The 21,597-nt window shown below is 40.0% G+C and overlaps 2 protein-coding genes across 10 annotated transcripts; one reads left to right on the plus strand and one right to left on the minus strand.

The window, feature by feature from the left end:
* Nucleotides 1-1,258: 1,258 nt before the first annotated feature.
* On the minus strand, nt 1,259-13,466 carry CoRest. Of its 8 annotated transcripts, none has more exons than XM_064700198.1 (11): nt 12,884-13,466; nt 11,988-12,356; nt 11,847-11,906; nt 11,647-11,781; nt 11,356-11,570; nt 11,108-11,281; nt 5,188-5,825; nt 4,536-4,767; nt 3,629-3,862; nt 2,738-3,556; nt 1,263-2,030 (listed from the first exon to the last, which is right to left on the minus strand). In XM_064700198.1, the coding sequence occupies exons 2-11, from the start codon at nt 12,247-12,249 to the stop codon at nt 1,962-1,964; spliced, it is 2,838 nt and encodes a 945-aa protein (XP_064556268.1). In that variant the 5' UTR covers nt 12,250-12,356; nt 12,884-13,466; the 3' UTR covers nt 1,263-1,961. The 8 variants fall into 8 exon arrangements, with proteins under 8 accessions (XP_064556272.1, XP_064556268.1, XP_064556269.1 ...); XM_064700199.1 differs by having other exon boundaries at nt 1,264-2,030; nt 4,545-4,767; XM_064700205.1 differs by having other exon boundaries at nt 1,264-2,030; nt 4,545-4,767; nt 11,847-11,894; nt 12,884-13,465.
* Nucleotides 13,467-13,892: 426 nt separating this feature from the next.
* Nucleotides 13,893-16,945, plus strand: Idh3a (isocitrate dehydrogenase [NAD] subunit alpha, mitochondrial). 2 transcript variants are annotated; one of them, XM_064700216.1, is made up of 6 exons: nt 13,907-14,049; nt 14,372-14,452; nt 15,017-15,184; nt 15,383-15,777; nt 15,844-15,979; nt 16,043-16,945. In XM_064700216.1, the coding sequence occupies exons 1-6, from the start codon at nt 14,023-14,025 to the stop codon at nt 16,379-16,381; spliced, it is 1,146 nt and encodes a 381-aa protein (XP_064556286.1). In that variant the 5' UTR covers nt 13,907-14,022; the 3' UTR covers nt 16,382-16,945. The 2 variants fall into 2 exon arrangements, with proteins under 2 accessions (XP_064556287.1, XP_064556286.1); XM_064700217.1 differs by lacking the exon at nt 14,372-14,452 and having other exon boundaries at nt 13,893-14,049.
* The last annotated feature ends 4,652 nt before the right edge of the window (nt 16,946-21,597 follow it).

Consider the following 21,597-nt stretch of genomic DNA (forward strand, 5'->3'; position numbering starts at 1 on the left):
GGAACGGACTTTAATTAAGATAGATATAGTTATTTAAAGTTGAAATAAGCTAAAATTCTAATTTATGATCGATTTGTGTAATTTTAAGAGAAATAATTAAGATAGCATAAAAAACAACAAAATTATAAATTTAAACATTAATAAAAGAATTATTTATTTGAATAAACAACCTGCTGTTTTTTTTTTATTTCCAAGGACGATGTGGTTCAAACCAAAATTCAAAAGTCAACGATCTTTCAAAATCCTATCTATCGATTGGCATCAACAAAAATTAAAATCATCACATCACATTTTATCTCAAATCGGGGTCAGTTCGAATATTAAAACTTAATTATAAAGTAGCCAACTTATAAGTACATAAAAGTTTGTCGACTCGCTGAAAAATTGAAAAGTACAGTACAAAAGTACACCAGAGATATTCGTAGCATACGCTTAGGCTCTCGTCAGTGGAGTAACGAGTAAAGCAACTCGCTGAGCCGAGCCAACTGTAAATGTGGTACAGTTGAATCAAAGATAAGCGCCAATTTCGCATTATAAAGTCATCGGTTATTTATTTTAATATTTGATTTTATTTTTAAGTTCTTAAACGGGTTTTTCGCTTCTTGTATACACTTTGTTAGCGCGGTGTGCGTGTGCGTGTGAGTGTGCGTGTGCGTATGTGTGTGTGTGTGTGTGTGTGTATTTCTTTTGGGAAATAAAGAAGAATCCAAATTAAAAACTCTTAAAAATGCTTAAAAAAGAATTTACGATATATAAGAAAAAACACCTGCCATGATTTGTGTGTGTGTATGTGTGGTGTGTGTGGTGTGTGTGTGTGTGTTTCGTGTGTGTGTGTGTGTGTTGTATACAAGCGTAACCCAAACGTATCTATGCTAAATTACAGCACGAAAAAAAAAAGTTTTGATGGTTTACACTTTTAGGTTTACGCTTTATAATTATACAATATTCACGCTTTTTTTTTGTTTTTTTTTTTTTGTTGTTTTCTCTTTTTTTTTGTTATTAATATTAATATTAATATTATAATTATTAAATACATAAATTGTAGTAGTAACTTTTTGTCTACTGCTGCTGGCATTCGCATCCGTCTATTTTCTTGTTGTCGTCCTGCTGTGTGTGGCTGTGTATAGGTGTGTGTGTGTGTGTGTGTGTGTGTGTGTGTGTGTGTGCGGTTGTGTGTGTGTGTGTGTGTGTGTGTCCTTTGTGTGTGTTAAATTAAGTCATTCCAGCTATACAAAAAAAAAAAAAAAAAGTAAAAACCTATCGAAAACCTATCGGTAAATCGGCCCCAAATTCATCGAAACGACTCACGACAAATTACAAACATATATACAAAATAAAATTAAGAAATAAAAAAAAGAAAATTAAGTAAACTTAGTTATAGAAAAATTAGTTCCCGATCATATCGTGTGATCGTGCTCTGCTCTATTATAATAAATGATCTATCAACTATTTCAATATATATATATATACATATATATATATCCATTTATCATGTTTAAATGCGCCCCACGACACGAAATGTTTAAACAAAGAAATTGGTACAAAACGTTTTGAATCGGCGAAAGGTAGATAGTATAAGTGCAAGATACGATGATGATAATAATAATAATAATAATAATCCACTAATTAACCAATCTATAAATGTACGCGTGTGTGTGTGTGTGTGTGTGTGTGTGTGTGTGTGGTTCATCAGATAAGTCTCCGGGTCTGATGTTTAAAATAAAAGTTAAGAGTAGCGTTGGGTGTAGAGCTAAGCAGAGCTACGCATATGAAATTGTAAACACACGCCACAACCTTTGGGCTATACAGCTAACGATATACACATATCGGTTGTATATATATATATATATATATATATATATGTATATATATATATATAGTTATGCGATATAATTCATGCATCGTATATCGCCTGTGACCAGACCAGTTGAGTCCACTGGGCGAGTTGTGGGGCGCGGCTCTCACTTAGCAAGGAACTCGGCGCCGACGGCGAGCGCTATTTTTTTGGCTGGCGGCAATTCGCCAGTGTTCTGTAATAAGATAACGAGAGCGAGAGAGAATTAAATAGTGACATACAAAGAACAATGTATAGCGAGTAAATTACGAGTAGTTAGTAGCGAGTAACTTTGAGGCGAGTATTTTAAAGCGAGAAATTTACAACAAATCATTAACGAGTTATTAGTAGCGAGTAACTTTGAACGAGTAAATAAAAGCCAGACATTTAGAAGTAAACCGCTTTTGATATACATCGAATCCATTCCAACGAGTAGTTAGTGGCGAATAAACGAGCAATTTACAAACATGCGAGTATTCAGCGAGTCATTTACAACGAGTCGCTTAATACCAGCAATAAACAGCGAGTGGATCACAGCAAGTAATAAGTAGCGAATAACTTTGAGCGAATAATTTGAAAAAAAAAAAATCAATTAACAATCAAAGTATATACAGTTTGATAAACAGCGAGTCAAATACAACGAGTTGTGAGCAGCGAACAACTTTGAGCAAGTAATTTATAGCGAACAATTTACAAGTAGGTAAAGTTTGAAACACAGCGAGTCAATAACAACGAGTAATCATAGCGAATAACTTTACGCGATCAATCGAAAAGTAAAAGTACAGCGAATTAATAACAACGAAATAATTTACAGCGAGAGGAAGTTAGTAACGTAATAAACCAATTCGGTTTGTAGCGAATTAAGAGCGAAAATACAACGAGTAATTTATATTGTTGACCTACCAAATCGGAATTGTCACGTTTAACTGGAACATGAGCTGATTTGAGCGATGGCGACTCCTCGCTGTCAGCATCGTTGTGATTGTTGTTGGTCGATGATTTGGCGGGTGCGCTGCTGCTCATGCTGTTGCTGCAGCTGATGCCCGACAGCGACGAGAGCGAGTTGCCAGTCGCTGGCGCCATATTGTTGCTGTTTGTCAAATCGCTGCTGGAGCTGGTCGCCGTGTCCGATTCATCCACAATGGTTATGGTTGGCGCACTAATCGCCATAGTCGATTTATTGACACTCGCCGCCCCAGCAGCAGCACCGTTATTAGCCGTGGCAGTACCCGTGGCAGTAGCTGTTGCTGCAGCGAGTGCAGCCGTCAGTGGAGCGGCGGCTGTTGAGCTGGCGCTCTCGCTGCTCTTGAGTGCAGCGATTGCTGCATTGATCAGTTCTGGCTTCTTTTTTGTAGTGTTGTTGTTGTTGTTGTTGCTGTTGCTGTTGGCATTGGCATTGGCATTGGCATTGGCATTGGCCGGCTCCTCCTTCTTGGCCAGCTCCTGGCTGGTGGCGTCACTTGTCTCATTGGCCGCCGATTTACTGCCATCCACCACATTGCCAGCGGTGGCTGTTGCGACTGCGGCGGCAGCAGTGCTGCCAGTTGTAGCCGCAGCGGCGGCAGCTGCTGGAGCCGCATCGCACTGCTCCTCCATGTTGGAGTCCTCAGACTTGGCCTCGTACTCCTTGACAATCTGATCCAGATTGTAGCGTCGACGATTGCTCACATAGAAGGTGCGCACATGCGCCTCCGTCTTGGTGCCAACGACTTTGGCAATCATCTGGAAAGCAAATTGGCGGCACATTATAAAAGTCGAGTCGGGCGGGAAGATATTCTCTTTGTGGCCACTTACCGGAAAGTTTTTGCCATAGTCGCGCAGGGCGAGCAGTGCCACTTCAATCTCATCGGAGGTCCAGCGTGCCGTGATGCGGGGCTGGGCAGCGGCTGTCTCCGTGCTGCTGGGCGTCGTCGTCGTCGTCGTTGTCGTCTTTTGGGCGGCTCCTCCTCCGTTGGGGCTGCTATCGTCCACGTTGCCATCGCTGCAATCCTTTTCCAGTTGCTCCATCATTTGCCTATTCTTTTGGATCTGTAATGGGCCGTCGGGCATTTAATCCAATATGTCAATCGGGGGCGTTGGGTCTGGTCCGTGGGTCGTTAACGTCTCCGTATTGTCGCTTCTCTGTGTGTGCGTGTCTATGTGTGTGTGTGTGTGCTTGTGTGCAGCAGTGAGTGTGCATGTGTGCGTGTGAGTGTGCGTGTGCGTGTGCGTTTCTTTGGGTGAGTGACATAAACAACGACTACAAAAACAAAACACGTGCAAGCCAATACGCCCAGCTAAGCTACATAACAGAAATGATGAAGCCCCTTAATACCCTGTAGCTGAGAAACAAATCTTGAACCAATCAATATACTCAGCTTTTCTTCTTTTTGTATAAAAACTACCAACTGAAAAGCTTTACAGAAAAATGTCTCAAAAAAAAAAAAGACATATTTAAGTTAAATTAAAAATAGATATATATATATATAGAGAGAGAGATAGAATTCTACTCGAAGAGTTCTAGGCTTCTAGAGTTCCCCCCTTCCCGAAGAACTAGCCTTAGTTTGTTTAACTCTTTGGTTTGATCGTTGATAACTGGAATGTGAAAACTTTGAGGTTAACATTCCAGTTAACAAAAAATAGTAGAGACGAAAGGGACATGCAAGAAGTTGGACGGAAAACACGAAACACAAAAAAGATGATGAATATAAATAAAAATTACATTTCTTACTTCTGCCATGAGGGCGGCAATTTTACGATCGCCTTCGGCTAAATATTCACACGGATTTTTGCATCCGGCCAAGGCGGTGAGATCATCATGATTGATGTACATGCCGCGTGGCGGCTTACGCTTGGATCGATCCGCCGCCGCCGCTGCGGCGCTGTTGTGTGTGGAACGTTTTGTGGGTGCAATGCTGTCCGGGCCGGAGATGGGACGACGATTGCCGGTGCGTCTGTGGCCAGGCCGCCAGCAAAATAGCGCAGTGCGCGGTGCAGGGGGTTGGCGTTTGTGCGGGTGTATGGATGAAGGGAGAAAGGATTGGCGAGAAGGCGGACACAAGCAGCAAATGAATGCGAATGTGTGTGAGCGTGTGTGTGTGTGTGTGTGTGTGTGTGTGTGTGTGTGTGTGTGTGTGTGTGTGTGTGTGTGTAGACATTTTGTTGGTCAAAAGTTATGCAACATCATTTTTCGTTTGTTTTTTTGTTTTTTTTTTTTGTACGGGTTCAAAGAGAGAGAAAGTGGAAGAGAGAGAGAGAGAGAGAGAAAAACTTAGCATTAGCTTTTTGGAGATTTAACAACATATTTAGCTAGAGTTTGTAGTTGTTTTCTTGCTAATTGTTTTTTTTTTTAAATATTTTATGGGAATATCTACCTCCAGTGCGTGTGACAACTTTTACACATGCGCCCCAATGGCGAATCGAATAAAATGTAGCAGACAACGTTGCAATTTTTGCAAAAACCGCCCACAACGACGCGTCGTGCATTGCTGTTGCTGCCAGTGTTGCCAATGTTGTTGCCGCCGCTTGGATTGTTGTTATCGTTATCAATATCGCCGCCGTTATCGATAGACAGGCCAAAGCCGGGCAGGCCAAAGCCGAGCATATCTTCGCCCAATGCATTTGTATAGATGCACAGCTGATCGGCGTCCAGATCGTTGTTGTTGCTGTTGCTGTTACTGTTGCTGTTGCTGTTACTGTTACTGTTACTGTTGCTGTTGCTGTTACTGTTACTGTTGCTGTTGCTGTTGCTATTGCTGCTGCTGCCGCCACCGATGCCGATGCCGATGCCGATGCCGCTGCTGTTGTTGCTGTCGCCAGTTACATTGCTGTTGCTGTTGCTGTTGCTGTTACTGTTGTTGTTGCTGTTGTTGCTGTTGCTATTGGCATTGCCGTTGCCGTTGCCGTTGCCGTTGCCGTTGCCGTTACCGTTACCGTTGCTTCCAGGCGTTCCAGCATTACTGTGACTGCCGCTATTGTTGTTGTTCATCGTGGAATTGTTGTTGTTCGCCCTCTGCCCAGCCGTAAGTTTTAGTTGTTGGTTTTATTGAGGGTCATGAATGGTGGTTAATGCCAACGCAGTCGCAAATAGCAGCAGCAGCAAGCGAATTCATTTTGTTTTTTTTTTTTTTTTTTTTAATTAATTCGATTTGATTTTTGATCGTACGGTACGTTATTATAGATCGTATGCGTTGGTTTTTATAACGTCAGTTGCGGACAGTTTGTGTTAAGGTTTTTTTGTTTTTTTTGTTTTTGTGAATGTGTGTGTTGGTTTATTTTGACAGTAAATGCAAAGAGAAGAGAAAAAAACAGTTTGTTGGTTTTTGCTTTAGTTCACTTGGTAACACTTAAGAGGTAGTTGTTGTTGCTGTTGTTGTTGTCGTCGTAGTTCCCCACGCTAGCTAGCAGCCCCCCCGCCCAACCATCTCCCCCTCCTTCGACCCCAATCGAAGATCAAACAAAATTTTAACTCTCTACATGTGCTTCTTCTTCAACATATTGAACTTGTCTTGGTTGATATATACATATACATATATATATATATTTTTTTTTTTTGTTTAATTCAAATTGATTTTTAAAACTCGCTCTGCTGCTTTCTGGACTGCAAGGCGCATGATTATGTATGTGTGTGTGTGTGCGTGTGTATATGTGTGTGCGCGTGTGTACGTGTATAGTGTATGTGTTTGTTTTTTTTGGGTATTTTTGCGTTTTTGTTTGCGTTTTGTTCGGTATTTGAAAATCGAATGGGATATTTATTTGTTTTGCTTTTTTTGGGACTTTTTGTTTTTGTACTAACGGGCCAAATGTTCCACACTGCAACAAGCTCAGACGCTATGCTTATACATATACATATTTATACACATACATACAGATACATACATATAAATATATATGTACATATATTTATTATATATATGTATAAGTTTGTATGCTTATGCACAATTGCGTGTAGCACACATACATATACAAGATTTGTTGGTGTAGATCTGTTTCATTTTATTGCACTCTTTTCTTCTTATTTAAATAAGGGAATTTCTCTCTCTCTCACTCACGCTCTCTCTTTTTCTTTGACAAAAGTTGCGTTGGCATTGCTCGAGTGTGTGTGTGTGTGTGTGTGTGTGTGTTTGTTTTTGTGTGTGTGCTTGTGTGTTTGTTTTTTAATTGGTATGTGCTTAAAATAAAATATTGAAATTTCACCTTAGATCCAAATGAAACCAGAGAATGTTAGCTTTTGGTGTATTAGCTTTGAAAAAGTAACGATTGCAGCGTAGCGAGTGCTCGCAACGAGTTAGCTTTGAAAAAGTAACGAGTAAAACGTAGCGAGTGCTCGCAACGATTAAGCGGCCAAATGCAACGAAATTTTTTCTCATAACGAGCAGTTATTGTAGCGAGTAAAATTGCAACGAGTAACGGAGTAAAGAACAAGGTCAACTTATAAAAACTTATGGGTGGGGCGGGGTATATATACATATATATATATATATATAAATATATATATGGGTAGGGGGTTGGGGCAAACAAAAATAAAGCTCCGATCAGTGCACAAACCAATTAATATTGATAATAATAATAATAATAAAACTTAAAATTAAATCATATGCAACAATCAGTCTACATATACATATGTGATAATGCATTAGGATATATAACTATACGACTAACAGTAATTAGTATAGTGTTTATTCAGTTAGCTATATACCAGGGCGATTACGGGAAGCATGTGGGCATAAGTGTGAGATGTATGCGTATGCGTATGCGTATGCGTATGTGTGTCTGTGTCTCTGTCTATGTGTGTGTGCGTATGTGTGTGTATGTGTGTGTGTCTGAGTGTATGACATGAAAGAATACTTGAATTTAGCAAAGTTAAGTCTGATCCCGATTTGTTGTAGGCGTCATATACAACATATATTTACAGAGGTATATGTATGTGTATATGGGTGTGCGTGTGTGTGTGTGCGTAACGGTACTTTGCTTGTATGCGCATGTTTCTGGATATCGAAAACCAAGGGATACGAAAAAGAAAACTAGAAACTCTTTTCTTTTTCTTTTTTTTTTCGTTGAACTTGATTCGATTTGAAGTTTTTTGAATAAGAAACACATATAAATTGTTGGTTTTTTTTTTTTGTTTAATCTTCTTGCAAACAAGATATGAAATTTATTAGCATTACGTGTGTGATTATCATCAGCATTATTATCATCATCATCATCATCATCATCATTATCATTATCATTATCATCGTCATCATTATTATCAACATGTTATTTTTTTTCTTTCTATTTTCTATTTATATCTTTCTATATATGTAGTATAACTATAAGTGTATGTATAATTTTGGGATATACTGTTTGTGCTTTGTTTCGATACATAAAAGCATTAAATTAGTACTCGATTTATTTATAAATTACTAGCATATATGTACTATATAATAATTTAGTTTAATACTCGCTTTTCGTAAAAAAATATGTATCTCTATATATATTTATATATATATATATAATCTATATATAAATAAAGAACAAAATGTCTATTTGCCTTACGTCTAGATTCACGCGCATTGATTTCTTAATAGACTTAATATAAAATCATTAAAAAAAAAAAAAAAAAAAAATTAATAATTTTAACATAGAGAAAAAAAAGAAATATTTCTGTATTAGAAATATGCGCATTTTTTTTCTTTATGTGTAGATTAGATTCGAAAAGTCGAAAAGATGCTGGTCAATGTTTTGGTTTTGGCATAAGACACATACAAATTAGCTGAATGTATGGGTTGTGTGTGTGTGTGTGTGTTGTGTGTGTTTGTTTATGTTTTAAGTTCTTATGAGAGGTATGCAGGCACGGCGATTATCTGAAAAAATATTGAACCATATTTTTTACAATATCTATATCATCGTTCATATGGGCTTGAATCCCGCGACTTAACTAATCGAACCAACTACGCCCGTTAGGGTATATACATATCTAACGCATATGCAGAGTTTTTGAGAGAAAGAAGAGAAGAAATATCCCCGATAAAAAAGAGGAAGCAATTGTGCTAGCAATGCCATAGCAAATATACACATACAACTATTCGATCTTAAGCTACATGCTATAGACTACGATATAGAAACCTTAAAATCTCTACAGCTCTAACTTAAACTTTGGCCCATTTTAATCTAGAGCAGACCGAACCAACAATTAGACGCCTTGACGGATCAGTTAGTTATATGTATTCCATGTTAGATAGTTTTACTGTTTTATGCGTATCGTACACGAATTTCAGCCTTAATTAAGTCTTATGCGATATTTGGAGACAAATACAAATACAAATAATTGTAATCATAATCATAATAATATATGTGTATACATATATATAATTTGTATATTCATAGTTCAGTTTTTATAACTAATCAGACACATTGTGGAGCACGACAAATTGCTTATATGTATATCAAATTTATATATAGTCTTCAGATTATGTTTGGTATACGTTCCGGCCGATTTGCTTTGCTCAACCCTTTAAGAATTTGCTCTCAAGCAAATACTGTTTGCTCTACTGTGCACACACACACACACACACACACACACACACACGCACACTACAAACATATATACACACACACACACACAGGCAAACATACAGGCCATGCATACATATACAACTGTTAATTTGTTGCTGTCACTTTCCAAATGCAACACTGCGCCGCCCCCCAAAAACGTCAGCTGTCAAGATTGCAGTTTCGTTAAGTTTTTCTAAAAATAGAACACCTGTACCACGCTTGAGGCGTTGCACGGCGTCGTTAAGTTCTTGAACGTAAGTATTTGGAAACATGCCTATCGATCCCGCAACATAAAATAATCGTCAAAGAATCTTTTCGGAAACTGAACGAATGAAATGCACAAGCTCTATTTATAGAACTGAAAAACTTGTTTCACTTTGCTCGTGACAAGTTTTGTTATTATTACTTTAACTTATTATCAGCTATCTAGAGCAATCTTTTGTAACTCTGTCAAGTTGTTATCTATTCCTAGTTATAAAAAGCTCCTAATAATACACTGTACTAAGTATCCATGAAACCAACTATAAACGGAGCAGGGTAATTAAGGACTCTAGAGCATTAACCTCTATATACATTAAGGACTATCTATGGAGTACCCCTATGTATGCATTAAGGACTATTCAGTTCATCTGTTAATTTTTCTATTACCTCGCTATATAAACTATTATCTATCGAAAAGAATACTTTCTTTTATACATGAATTTCAGCATGTCTTTTCCCTTAATCCTCTGTAGTATATAGAAAATCGATATGCATGCATATTGCTCTTTAAACTTTCTGTAATATATCCTAAATAAATGATGCCCTTTACAAAAAAGGAAATAACTTTCCTCAAGCGCAATCTTTTATACATTCTCCTATCTATCATTTGAAATTCGATCTCAAAATGCCTCTTTTTATATTGGTGCAATATCTTTTAAACTTCTTTCTGTATTATATGCCAGATAGTATGCTTCTATATATATATATATATATATAGATTTATTTCTGTCTCTAGAAACTCTTGTTCTTTATCAATACAATACTATATATTTGAACTAAAAAATTATATAATTTTAACTAAAACTAGCCAGAATGATCCTCTCATTATCTTCTGAATAGATATAGTCGAAAACCTAGATAACTGTAAATCAGTTCCTAACATTTCTAGTATATTCAACAGGGAATACCTCTATAAAATATTATCCAATTAACAAAACTTCTTTAACAATTCCTTAAAAAGAGAAAGAAAAAAAAACTCTTTTTTCAAACCTCATATGATTAGTGTTGGACAACGATTATGTTGTGCACTGGGATCGATATAAACATATGGTACAAGCACATCAATCAGATATACATATACATACATATATATGAACGTTTATGGGAAAGCCAGCGGACATTTTGTAAAAACGTGAGACTTGTGGGTGTGGCAAGAGCCCTAAGATTAGCTAACAGTGTGTGTGTGTGCGTGTGTGTGTCTGTATTTGTGTGTGTATGTGGATGAGCGTGAATGGAGATCTCTCGGCATGTAGTACTTATGCATGTATGAACTGAGCTGATGATGAGTTATGCGAATGTATATGTGAATGTATATGCAGATGTATGTATGTATGTATGTGTGTATGTATGTATATATGTATATGTATGGTGAATGGAGAATAGGAGGGTGTCGGAGGAGTGGAAGTCTTGATTTCATTTTTTCTTGTCGTTATTGTTTTTTTTTTTTTTTTTGGTTGTTGTTGTTTTTGGTTGTGCTAAGTTCTAACTGATAATTACCTTGTCATCGTTATCGGATTCCTCATTGCTGCCGACCTCGCTGCCGTTCTCGGATCCATCCTTAACGGCCGCCTTTATCATTTTCTCCTGACGATCCATGGCGCTGCTGCGATGGCGCGTTTTCTTCCACGAATAATAATATTTCACCAGACTGGCTATCGATTTGTCTGGCAGCTATCCGGGCACGAGAGTTGGGTATATATACATTAAATGAAATATATGTATATAGACAAACAAACAATAATTACCATTTGGCGTATGCGATGGAAGCTTTTGCCATGAAACTGAAATGCCTGATCGAATAGCACCTTATCCTCGATGGTCCACTCATCCGGGAACGGCGTAAAGTTGGCCAAATCCATGACCGCACGCTCCAGATCGTGCTTATGCCAGAACAGCATGCCCAATGCCTGTTCGCCATTGTAGCCATATTTCTCCTTTGCCACCGAAATGTATTCCTCCACTGGTCGTCGGTTTACGTGAAGATTACATCAGTTATGCATATAGATTTTTAGTTATATGTATGTATATGGGCTTACGCTTCATGTCCGGTATCTCCTTGGTGGGCGACCAGACCAACAAGGCGCGCTCGTTCATCAGCTCCGGACGGCGATCCGGTTCGGGCACCAGCTGTGGACACACCGCCTGATAGTCGCGTCCAACGCGTATTTTCTCTGATGACGAACAGGGGATTAGCTATGCACATTGTTGTGGGGATTGGGGTTGAGAATTGTCTTACCTTCATATTCCGACTGCTTTGCCTTGGATTTGCCGTTCCGTTTTGTGGCTGTATGGAGATCAATAGGAAACAAAATTTCAATTTGAATTAAACAATATAAATATGTTTGTATATATATCTGTTCATAATCTTTACACTCACAGTTATCATCGTCGGAGCTCTCCGGTGTGCCGGCACCCGGTACGTTAGCTGTGCCCTTCTCATTGCCAGTGGAGTTTGTGCCACCGGCTCCGCCGCCGCCACCGCCGCCGCCGCCGCCACCACCGCCCATGCCGGTGGCAGAATTGTGGCCATGGCCAGCACCACCGCTGCCAGCGCCGCTTGTATGTGTATTGGGGCTGGGTCCACGTGAGCGGCGGCCATTGCGCACAATGTCGCTGGTGTTGCGCTCGGACAACACCATTTTGTCGCGTATGAGCTGCGAGCGTTTATTATGTTTCTCCAGCGTGCCGATAATTATGCTACCGTTCGTCTCTCGAAATTATTTTTAGCGGCCAAGCCGAGGAGCAACTGCAAATGCAAGGTAACAAATTTTTTTTTTTATCTTTTATTTATCCAATGCACCTCACAAAACCGAATTGGGCACAAAAGATAAAAAGGCTTTTTTATTCCTACACAGCTTCTCAACAAAAGGCAGCACACAGAATTCTTCGGAAAGAAAAAAAAAATCCGGAAAAAAAACCCAAGCAAAAAATGATATTAAATAGAAACTCGGCAGCGTTCGCAGCGCATTTGAGCAAAGTAGGCAAGCTGGGTTACGAGTCGCACTTTGTCGTTAACGACCGTCGTCGTGTAGTGTGTGCTGTCAAGCACAGTTATACATTTGTATTTGTGCGTGTGCTGCCCCGCATATATATATGTATATATATATAATTATACATATGTGTGTGTGTGTGTGCGCGCGTGTATTCACGCGTGTGCCCGTGTGCGAGAGATGCGAGTGTGTGCGTGCGTGTTTATTGGCCCAAGCAGCTGAGATGCATTGCGAGGTGCACATTTTAAACACGTAAAAAACACTCAATACACTTTCAGCTTACCTTTAATGCTGCCCGTTGGCTCGTTCGCAGAGCCAACAAAAAAAAAGTTAAAATAAAGACGCGCGCCTCACTAAAGCAATACGCGGGGTATAAGCGTTGCTGCTGCGGATGCTTTCGCTTATGTATTTACACGATTTGATAGCAAATTACAACGCGCAGCAGAATCGGTAAGCATGCAGTGCACACATTTGGTCGCAGCGTTTGGAATTTTTGTTTCGAGTTTCGATTTGGAAACGCAGGACGCAAGCACAACGGCTAAGGCGACGGGGTTGTTGCGCGCAGGTAACTAAAACCTAAACTGAACGCGAAAAAAAACTCGCGTATGACAATTCTGCATTGGCCGTTCACAGTGCACTTTGCCAGTTACGACCGTAGCGTAGCTTTGTCTCTCGTTGGTCGGTAATTTTGTAGATGTGCGTTAGGTACAGCACAGAAATTTTAACCGCAACAGTGCCTACAAATATTGTAGCGTTCTATTTAAACACCGTTTATTAATTTACATAGATATTATATGTAATATGGCTTAAAATCTACGCAAGAGCCGAAATTAATTTAAACTGTGGCTGTAACACGCAACGTTGCAAAAGATATTATCGATATTTTTCTGCAGCGGTATCGATTTGCTTGCTTGACGATGCCAATGCAACATGTAGCGATCAAGCAACTAATTTACAACTATTTTTGAATATGTTAACAATTTTCTTACTGTAAACCTTCAAATTGTGCTATGAAACCCTATTTGCTTGTAACTCAAAACTAATATTTCACTGAATTTGTTTTTGTAATTGTTGCCACAATATGCAAATATGATGCACATTTAAAACATAAATTACTTATTTTTTTATTTTCAAATATTTAAATTATTTATAAGCATTGCTTGTAGCTATTTAACCAAGAAAACTCTTTTGTTTTGGAAAACCCAACATTTTTATATTTCTGAACATGTGACATTTTACTGGATGTGGCAACTCTTGCAGCATGCTCGATAGCCATAACGTGCGTATCGGTCCTGCTCTACATTCGCCAGTTTTCCGCTAGGTGGCGATACAGCGGGCGCAAAGTAAAGTCTCAGACGTGCGAGTGGTCGAATTTTTTTCTATACGTGAAATAACCGAGTGCAAATATCCAAACGCAACGCAATGGCTGCTAGATTTATACAGAGAATTGTAAGAATACAAAGGATAATAGTATAACAATATTATTAACAGCTTGCCAGTTAAGCACAAGCAAACATTGTGTGCCGCGATTGCCAACCCTTTCGCAACACCGCCTACTCCCCCGCGCCCCAAGCAACATTTGACCATTTCTGATTACGTGCGGCCTTCTAACGAGGGGGGGCGAAAAAAACTAATAATACAGCTAAAACTAACATTCTGATTTTGTTTTTCAAATAAAACCACCCGCAACGAACCCTCCAACCAACCAACCAACCAACCAATCAACGTGCAAACAATAACATTACGCAAAAACGAAAAAAAAAATTTGCAGCTCAAGCAATTGGGTTTTCAGGCTGCGCGTGATGCGGCGCCAGAGTCAACGGCCTTGGCCGGAGCAACATTTAAAGCCAAGGTGCGTGCACTTTAAAAACAACAGCTCAGCTGCCCGCAGGAGTAAAGCGCCACTGCGACAATAAGAATACACAGCAAAAGGCAGACAAAAAAAAAGAAAAAAATAGAACCAAAAGCTACTTTTACATAACACGAATGATCGGTGGTGGCCGACGGCCGGATGGGCCGGGGGGTTTTTGCCTTGTGCGCCTATCTCGCCAAAGGTGCTAAGCAACAACAATGCTGATCAGATATTCTTTGTTTTTGGAAGCGTCTCCATCGTAAATTAATTCTTTTGCTTATCACTACCTATTTCGCACGGGTTGCATAAAAAGCGATGGCAACACTCTGCCGCCTGCCTGCCTGCCTGCCTGACCGCCTTGCCAGATGTGTGCTCTAACCTCAACGCACGGTTGCAGCGCCGCCGCCGTCTATGCCGTTTGCATGCGCGAGATGATGTCGCTTATGTAATCAGACATCTGGCAACCTGATAATTGCTCGATTTGCATATATGTTGTTACTATTTGTTATTGTTGTGTGTTGTCTGTTATGATTTAATTGATTAAATTCTTGAAATTGCTTGCAGGTCAACACAACGCCCGCTGCCAGCCGCGGCTATGCGTCCGGCGTCAGAAAGGTAACGCTTATACCCGGCGATGGCATTGGTCCAGAGATCTCTGCTGCTGTGCAAAAGATTTTCACTGCCGCCAAAGTGCCCATCGAGTGGGAAGCTGTCGATGTGACGCCCGTTCGTGTAAGTATTTTCCAGTGTTTTCCGTTTTTCTTTTAAATCAAGGCGCACAAAAAGAGCTGGCAACGCTTATCAATAAGTGAGCGTTGCCAGCGAGCAGTAAAAATAATTTACTTATCGAAACGTAGTTAACTATTACCCAGGTGGCAACGCCATGCTAATTTTAAATCCGAATTTCAAATTTTTCTACGCTTTGTACAGGGTCCCGATGGCAAATTCGGCATTCCCCAAGCGGCCATCGATTCGGTTAACACCAACAAGATTGGCCTCAAGGGTCCCCTAATGACGCCCGTGGGCAAGGGCCATCGTTCGCTGAACTTGGCATTGCGCAAGGAGTTCAATCTTTATGCCAATGTACGTCCCTGCCGCAGTCTGGTTGGCTACAAGACGCTCTACGACGATGTCGATGTGGTGACCATTCGCGAGAATACCGAGGGCGAGTATTCTGGCATCGAGCACGAGATTGTCGATGGCGTTGTCCAGAGCATCAAGCTAATCACCGAGGATGCCTCCAGGCGTGTAGCCGAATACGCCTTCCAATATGCCAAAAACAACAATCGCAAGAAGGTGACCGTCGTGCACAAGGCGAACATTATGTAAGCTGGAGACGGCAGCTTGGCCCCAAAAGCAACAACTAATCTAAACTATATAATCCTTTGCAGGCGCATGTCGGACGGCCTGTTTCTGCGTTGTGTGCGCGAGACGGCGCAAAAGTATCCCGAAATTCAGTTCGAGGAGCGCTACTTGGACACGGTGTGCCTGAACATGGTGCAGAATCCAGGCAAATACGATGTGCTGGTAAGTGCTCGAACGCAGCTCTAACAATTTTCAATGCTTATATAACACCTGATCTACCAATAGGTCATGCCCAATCTGTATGGTGATATTCTGTCTGATATGTGCGCCGGTCTGGTCGGTGGTCTTGGCCTGACGCCATCGGGCAACATGGGTCTGAATGGTGCTCTATTTGAGTCTGTGCACGGCACAGCGCCCGACATTGCTGGCAAGGATCTGGCCAATCCCACGGCCCTGCTGCTATCAGCGGTGATGATGCTGCGTCACATGGAGCTCAATTCGTATGCCGATAAAATTGAGGCAGCCGCCTTTGCCACCATCGCGGAAGGCAAATATCTAACCGGCGATCTTGGTGGCAAGGCCAAGTGTTCCGAGTTCACAAACGAGATCTGCTCCAAGCTATAAATGTGCCGCCTCAGCCACTATACGCAGACGCAGTCGTTCAGAGTGTTTTAACAGAACAGCAACAACAGCAACAACAGCAACAACAGCAACAACAACAACAACCAGAGACGCAGCTTGACTGCGTTTAATGCAACAAGACACTCGCTACTCAAACCAAATAGCAACTACAACTACAACTACAACAAACAACAAACAACAACAACTAAAACAACAACACTCACAACAACAAACACTCACAAAACTAAGCCGACAGTTTCTAATTTTCATTTTAGTTAATTCATATTTTTGCGCAAAACAAAAACGAATAAGAGCTAAGCACCCCCAAAGTATTTTTATGTTCGAATACATCAATTATAATCGAATCAATTGAATTCGCTGAGATCCCCGCTCCCAAAAAAAAAAACAAAAACAAAAAACCAAAAAAAAAGCATTGCATGTTACAAATTTTGTTAGCTCAAGAATTTGACTTGGTCGTAAGCGTACAGTCAAGTATTTATTTGTCGCCATCCAGAAAAAAAAAAACAAAAACAAAAACAATTATTAAAACATAATAAGCAATAACAACGATTGTTCCATTATGATTTATAATATATAGAATACATATATGCCAGAAAAGTAATTGTAATTAATTATTATTTATTGTGTTTAGAATGTTTTTCCTCATTTTTTTTTTCTACTCTTTTTAATCTCTTATTCTTGTGCCTCTTGTGTTATGTTTAAAGATGTGTAGCTAAACAAATTGTAAAGAACAACAAATCCCTAACAAACAACACACACACACACACACACACACAACATTTATTAGAATCAAAGTCAAGCCGAAAGTTGAGTGCATAACAAACAAACAAAAAAAGAAAACAAAACAAACTTGTTTACAATAATAATAATATTATAATAATTATTATAATTGAAACTAAGCAGCGTACGAATTAAAAACAAAATGAAAGAAAATCGCATATTGAACATTTAATTAATTCAATTGCAAATTGTTATTGATAATTAAGCGTACCGTAATTGCAAACAGGCAAATGTCATGCAATTTGTTGAGAACTCAATAAAATACATTAAAAAGAAACATGCTTTATTCCTGGCCATCTTTTCTTAATGCTTTTATTCTGTACAGTGAGCACTCGGCAAGTTGAACTGGCAGAAATTAAAATTGTAAACAATTTCAATTCATGACTAGGCTTAAAAATCAAGACTGCAGCAAACCGAACCGGTTCGAACCAGAAAATCCAGTTTATTTTTTTTCAGAAAGAACCGATCCAAACGAATTTCTAGCGAAAAACGAAGCTATATTGAAGTTTCTGAAAATGTTTTGGCCTTAAAGTAAGAACTGACATTAACTTTTTCTCGAATTCTTAAATTTACTTTTCTAAATCTTTTGCAAAAGCTCCGCTCAAAGCTAATTCTTGATTAACATACAATATATACATATATATTTATATGTATTATATATTAAAATAAAAATAAAAACTAGGGTCCCATCTATTGGCTTTATCTAACCATATTTGATAGTTGCCCATTTTGGATGAAATTTCGAAATCAAAAAATTTATAACATGCCAAATTTTAGCTCTTACGAAAATTGTAATGTTTTCCACCCAATTTCCGTTCAAGGCGGTGAATTCTGCCGTCAGTGAAAGGCGTATTCAACTTTTTGTAATGTCGAGCTTTGAAAATGAGCTTGAAGAGAGGAAATCTAACATTGAAGTTTTCCACCTAATTTCCGTTCAAAGCGGTGAATTCTGCAAAATCGGTGAAACACGTTTTTATCGTTTTGTAATCTTCAGCTTTAAAAATGAATTTAAAGCTCATTCAACGAGAATTTACCTTGGAATTTTTCCACCCAATTTCCGTTTAAGGCGGTGAATTCTGCCGTCAGTGAAAGGCGTATTCAACTTTTTGTGATGTCTAGCTTTTCAATATAAGTTTAAAGCAAATTGGACGAGAATTAAAGCTAAATACAATATTGGAACGAAAGTGTAAAACACAAACAAAATAAAGTTTCATATAGAAGTTTTCCGTAAAATTCTAACATAAGGAAATTGTACAAGCAATCGTCTTAAAGGTAACTACTGTAAAAGACTAAGACTTTGTGCTGTGTATAGCCCTTCAATCAATCAATCAATCAATTAATCAATCAATCAGTTGAATTAAACACTTTTATGTAGATATAAAACACATTTTAAAGTCTTTGATTCTTATTTAGGAGTCACCACAATTGAGTATTTGTTGCGGATTTGGGAACTTCTTAGCGAGTGCTGACTGTATAGAAAACCTAACCTAACAACAGCTCAATCAATCAATCAGTTGAATAAAACACTTTGATGTAGATATAAAATACATTTTCAAGTCTTTGATTCTTACTAAATTTGTATTTTATTCAAGAGTCACTCGGGAGGCATTCGGGAACATCTTAGCGAGTGCTGACTGTATAGAAAACCTAGCCTAACAACAGCTCAATCAATCAATCAGTTTAATAAAACACTTTGATGTAGATATAAAATACATTTTCAAGTCTTTGATTCCTACTTAATTTTTATTTCATTCAAGAGTCACTCGGGAGGCATTCGGGAACATCTTAGCGAGTGCTGACTGTATAGAAAACCTAGCCTAACAACAGCTCAATCAATCAATCAGTTTAATAAAACACTTTGATGTAGATATAAAATACATTTTCAAGTCTTTGATTCCTACTTAATTTTTATTTCATTCAAGAGTCAGTCGGGAACATCTTAGCGAGTGCTGACTGTATAGAAAACCTAGCCTAACAACAGCTCAATCAATCAATCAGTTTAATAAAACACTTTGATGTAGATATAAAATACATTTTCAAGTCTTTGATTCCTACTTAATTTTTATTTCATTCAAGAGTCACCACAAATGAGTATTTGTTGCGGATGGGGGAACATCTTAGCGAGTGCTGACTGTATAAGAAATCCTAACCTAAAAACAGCTTGACTAGACAATTCACAATTCAAGTAAATAGCACTTGGAATAAGATTTGTAAAGAGTATATTTAAGCTATTTATGGACAATATATTTGTACGATAATTGACTGGACAGCAGCTGAGGATCGGATCAGAGGATCAGTACTCCTTGGCCTCCCAGGCGACGGAGACGGTGTGAGGCGGCGAGATCGGTATCAGATCGATATTATTGATGGGCAGGACGTGCTTGCCCAGCTCGGTATTCTCGAAGAGAGTGCGTCCATTGAGCACGTAGATGTTGTTGCTGTTGGCGTAGAAGAATATGTTGATTTCGGGCTGGTGGGACATCTCCAGAATGGCCTCGTTCTCCAGCACGATTTCCGTATTCGAGATGGTCAGCGAGACCCGTGTCGCCTCACCAAAAATATTGATGCCGCTGTGCTGCTCGTGCGGCGGCACAATCTGCGACCGAAAGTCCATGGCGACACGCTCGCGACGACCGACGCACATGATGTCCCATTCGGCGTCCGGAACGATATCGATGCCGAACAGGCAATCGGAATTGTTGAGCAGCTCGGCAACATCGGCGCCCGTCTCGTCCTGGATCATTTGCTTGACATGCTCCGGCAGTTCCGTATACGGAAAGATGTGCACATAGCCATCCAGCAGCTGGAGCCCGTCGAGCAGCCCCTCCTTCGGACTCAGCTCGCTGATCAGCAGCGGCGGACCCGCCGTCGGCTGATAGCCGACATTGTCCAGCGCATCATAGATGCGATACTCGTTGCCAGCGATCCGGGCGAAGCACAAACGCAACACCTCCACCGTCGAGCTGGTGGTCAGAGGCGCCACCACGCTCCAGGCGGACGCGGGCACGGACGCGGACGCGGGCATAGGCACGGGCAGATGCAGTAGCTGCGGCTCGTCGTCCGTTTCATCGGCGCCGTCCAGCTCGGCCAGCTCCAGTTCGATGTTGTTGTAGGACGACTCCTCCATGATGGCCGATTGCGGTATATGCTCGATCAGATCCTGCTCGGAACCGGCCAGCCAATCGATGTTCGTCCCATCCATCAGCGTGAACTCCTGCAGCACCACCGCCGCCTCCTCCTCCTCCTGCTCCTGCTCCTGCTCGTCCTGTTCGGGCCCAGCAGCATTTGGATGCTGATCGTGCTGATCGGCATCCTCGACGACATCCAGCACGTCCATTATGTCCGTATCCAGATCCCAGCTAATGTCCCAGCTGTTCATATCGCCAATCTCCAGCAGCATATCGACGGCGGCATTGTCTTCCGCATCCAGGGGCGTTAATTCCGATGACATCTCTCTCGCCCCGCCCTCGCTCCCTCGCTCCCTCTCTCTCTCCCTCTCTCTCTCCCGCTCTCTCTCTCTCTCTCTCTGTATGTATATTATTTATATATCTATTTGTGCTCCGCCACGGATCAGCTTTGGTTAGGTTCCCTTCCGAAGCGAAGTTCAACAAGTTTCTTTTGTCTTTCTTTCTTAACCTCACTTCGCGGCGTATCGCTTTGCTAACGGTCTATTTGTTTTTTTTTTTGAAAAGTTCGCTACGCTCTCGATTTTCGGAGCTAGTTTCGTTTTGCCGGCGAGTTTCAATTCCCTGTGTTATTTTCCTTATTGGCCTTTTATGTTTGTTTTTTTGTTTATTTTTCTTTTTTTTGTCAAACTGTCAAAGCACAATTTGATTGTTTGCTGTTGCCACCTCAGAGAAATCATCTCCGAATATTATATGACGTTTCGTATTGCTCGAAATTCAACAACAGAAAAAAATGCCAGCGCGTGGAACGCGTGGAACTGGTACACGCGCGAACCGTTAGCATTTCCGCCAGCGCGTTTCAAATGCGATAACGAGCTCGATAACGATAACGATAACGATAACATTTTCTTATCGATAGCTTGCAAGAAGTCGAGTAGAAATCAAATAATACAAAATTGTTATATAAAAATTAAGAAAAGTGAGCTTAAATGTGCATCACGTGGTTGGTTGGTTCGGTTCACGGTTCGCGGCTCGTGAACTTGTTCTTTTAAATAAATATATTAATTTTATACAACACGCACCAGTTGATTGGTTCGGTTCACGGTTCGCTTCTTGAGGTTCGCGGTTCATGAACTTGTTATAATTTATATATATATATTTATATTATGCATCACGTGGCCGTTGGTTGGTTCGGTTCATGGTTCGTGAACTTGTTCTTATAAAGAAATATATTTATTTTATGCATCACGCTTGGCTCGGTTCGCTTCTCGGGGTTCGCGGTTCGTGAACTTG

Source organism: Drosophila montana, unplaced genomic scaffold, assembly GCF_035044405.1.
Source record: "Drosophila montana isolate Dmon_TW-CO22-7 unplaced genomic scaffold, ASM3504440v1 contig_1687_1, whole genome shotgun sequence".
NCBI lineage: Eukaryota > Metazoa > Arthropoda > Insecta > Diptera > Drosophilidae > Drosophila > Drosophila montana.

Bases quoted from the DNA above. Each gene is read 5' to 3' on its own strand.
- CoRest (XM_064700198.1), bottom strand. From the start codon at position 12,249: ATGGTGTTGTCCGAGCGCAACACCAGCGACATTGTGCGCAATGGCCGC. The intron at 11,907-11,987 runs GTGAGTGTAAAG...TGTTTCCTATTG, and splicing joins GAGCTCCGACGATGATAACT to ATCTCCATACAGCCACAAAA. The intron at 11,282-11,355 runs GTAATTATTGTT...GTGCCCGGATAG, and splicing joins TCCATCGCATACGCCAAATG to CTGCCAGACAAATCGATAGC.
- Idh3a (XM_064700216.1), top strand. From the start codon at position 14,023: ATGGCTGCTAGATTTATACAGAGAATT. The intron at 14,050-14,371 runs GTAAGAATACAA...AAAAATTTGCAG, and splicing joins CTAGATTTATACAGAGAATT to CTCAAGCAATTGGGTTTTCA. The intron at 14,453-15,016 runs GTGCGTGCACTT...AATTGCTTGCAG, and splicing joins GAGCAACATTTAAAGCCAAG to GTCAACACAACGCCCGCTGC.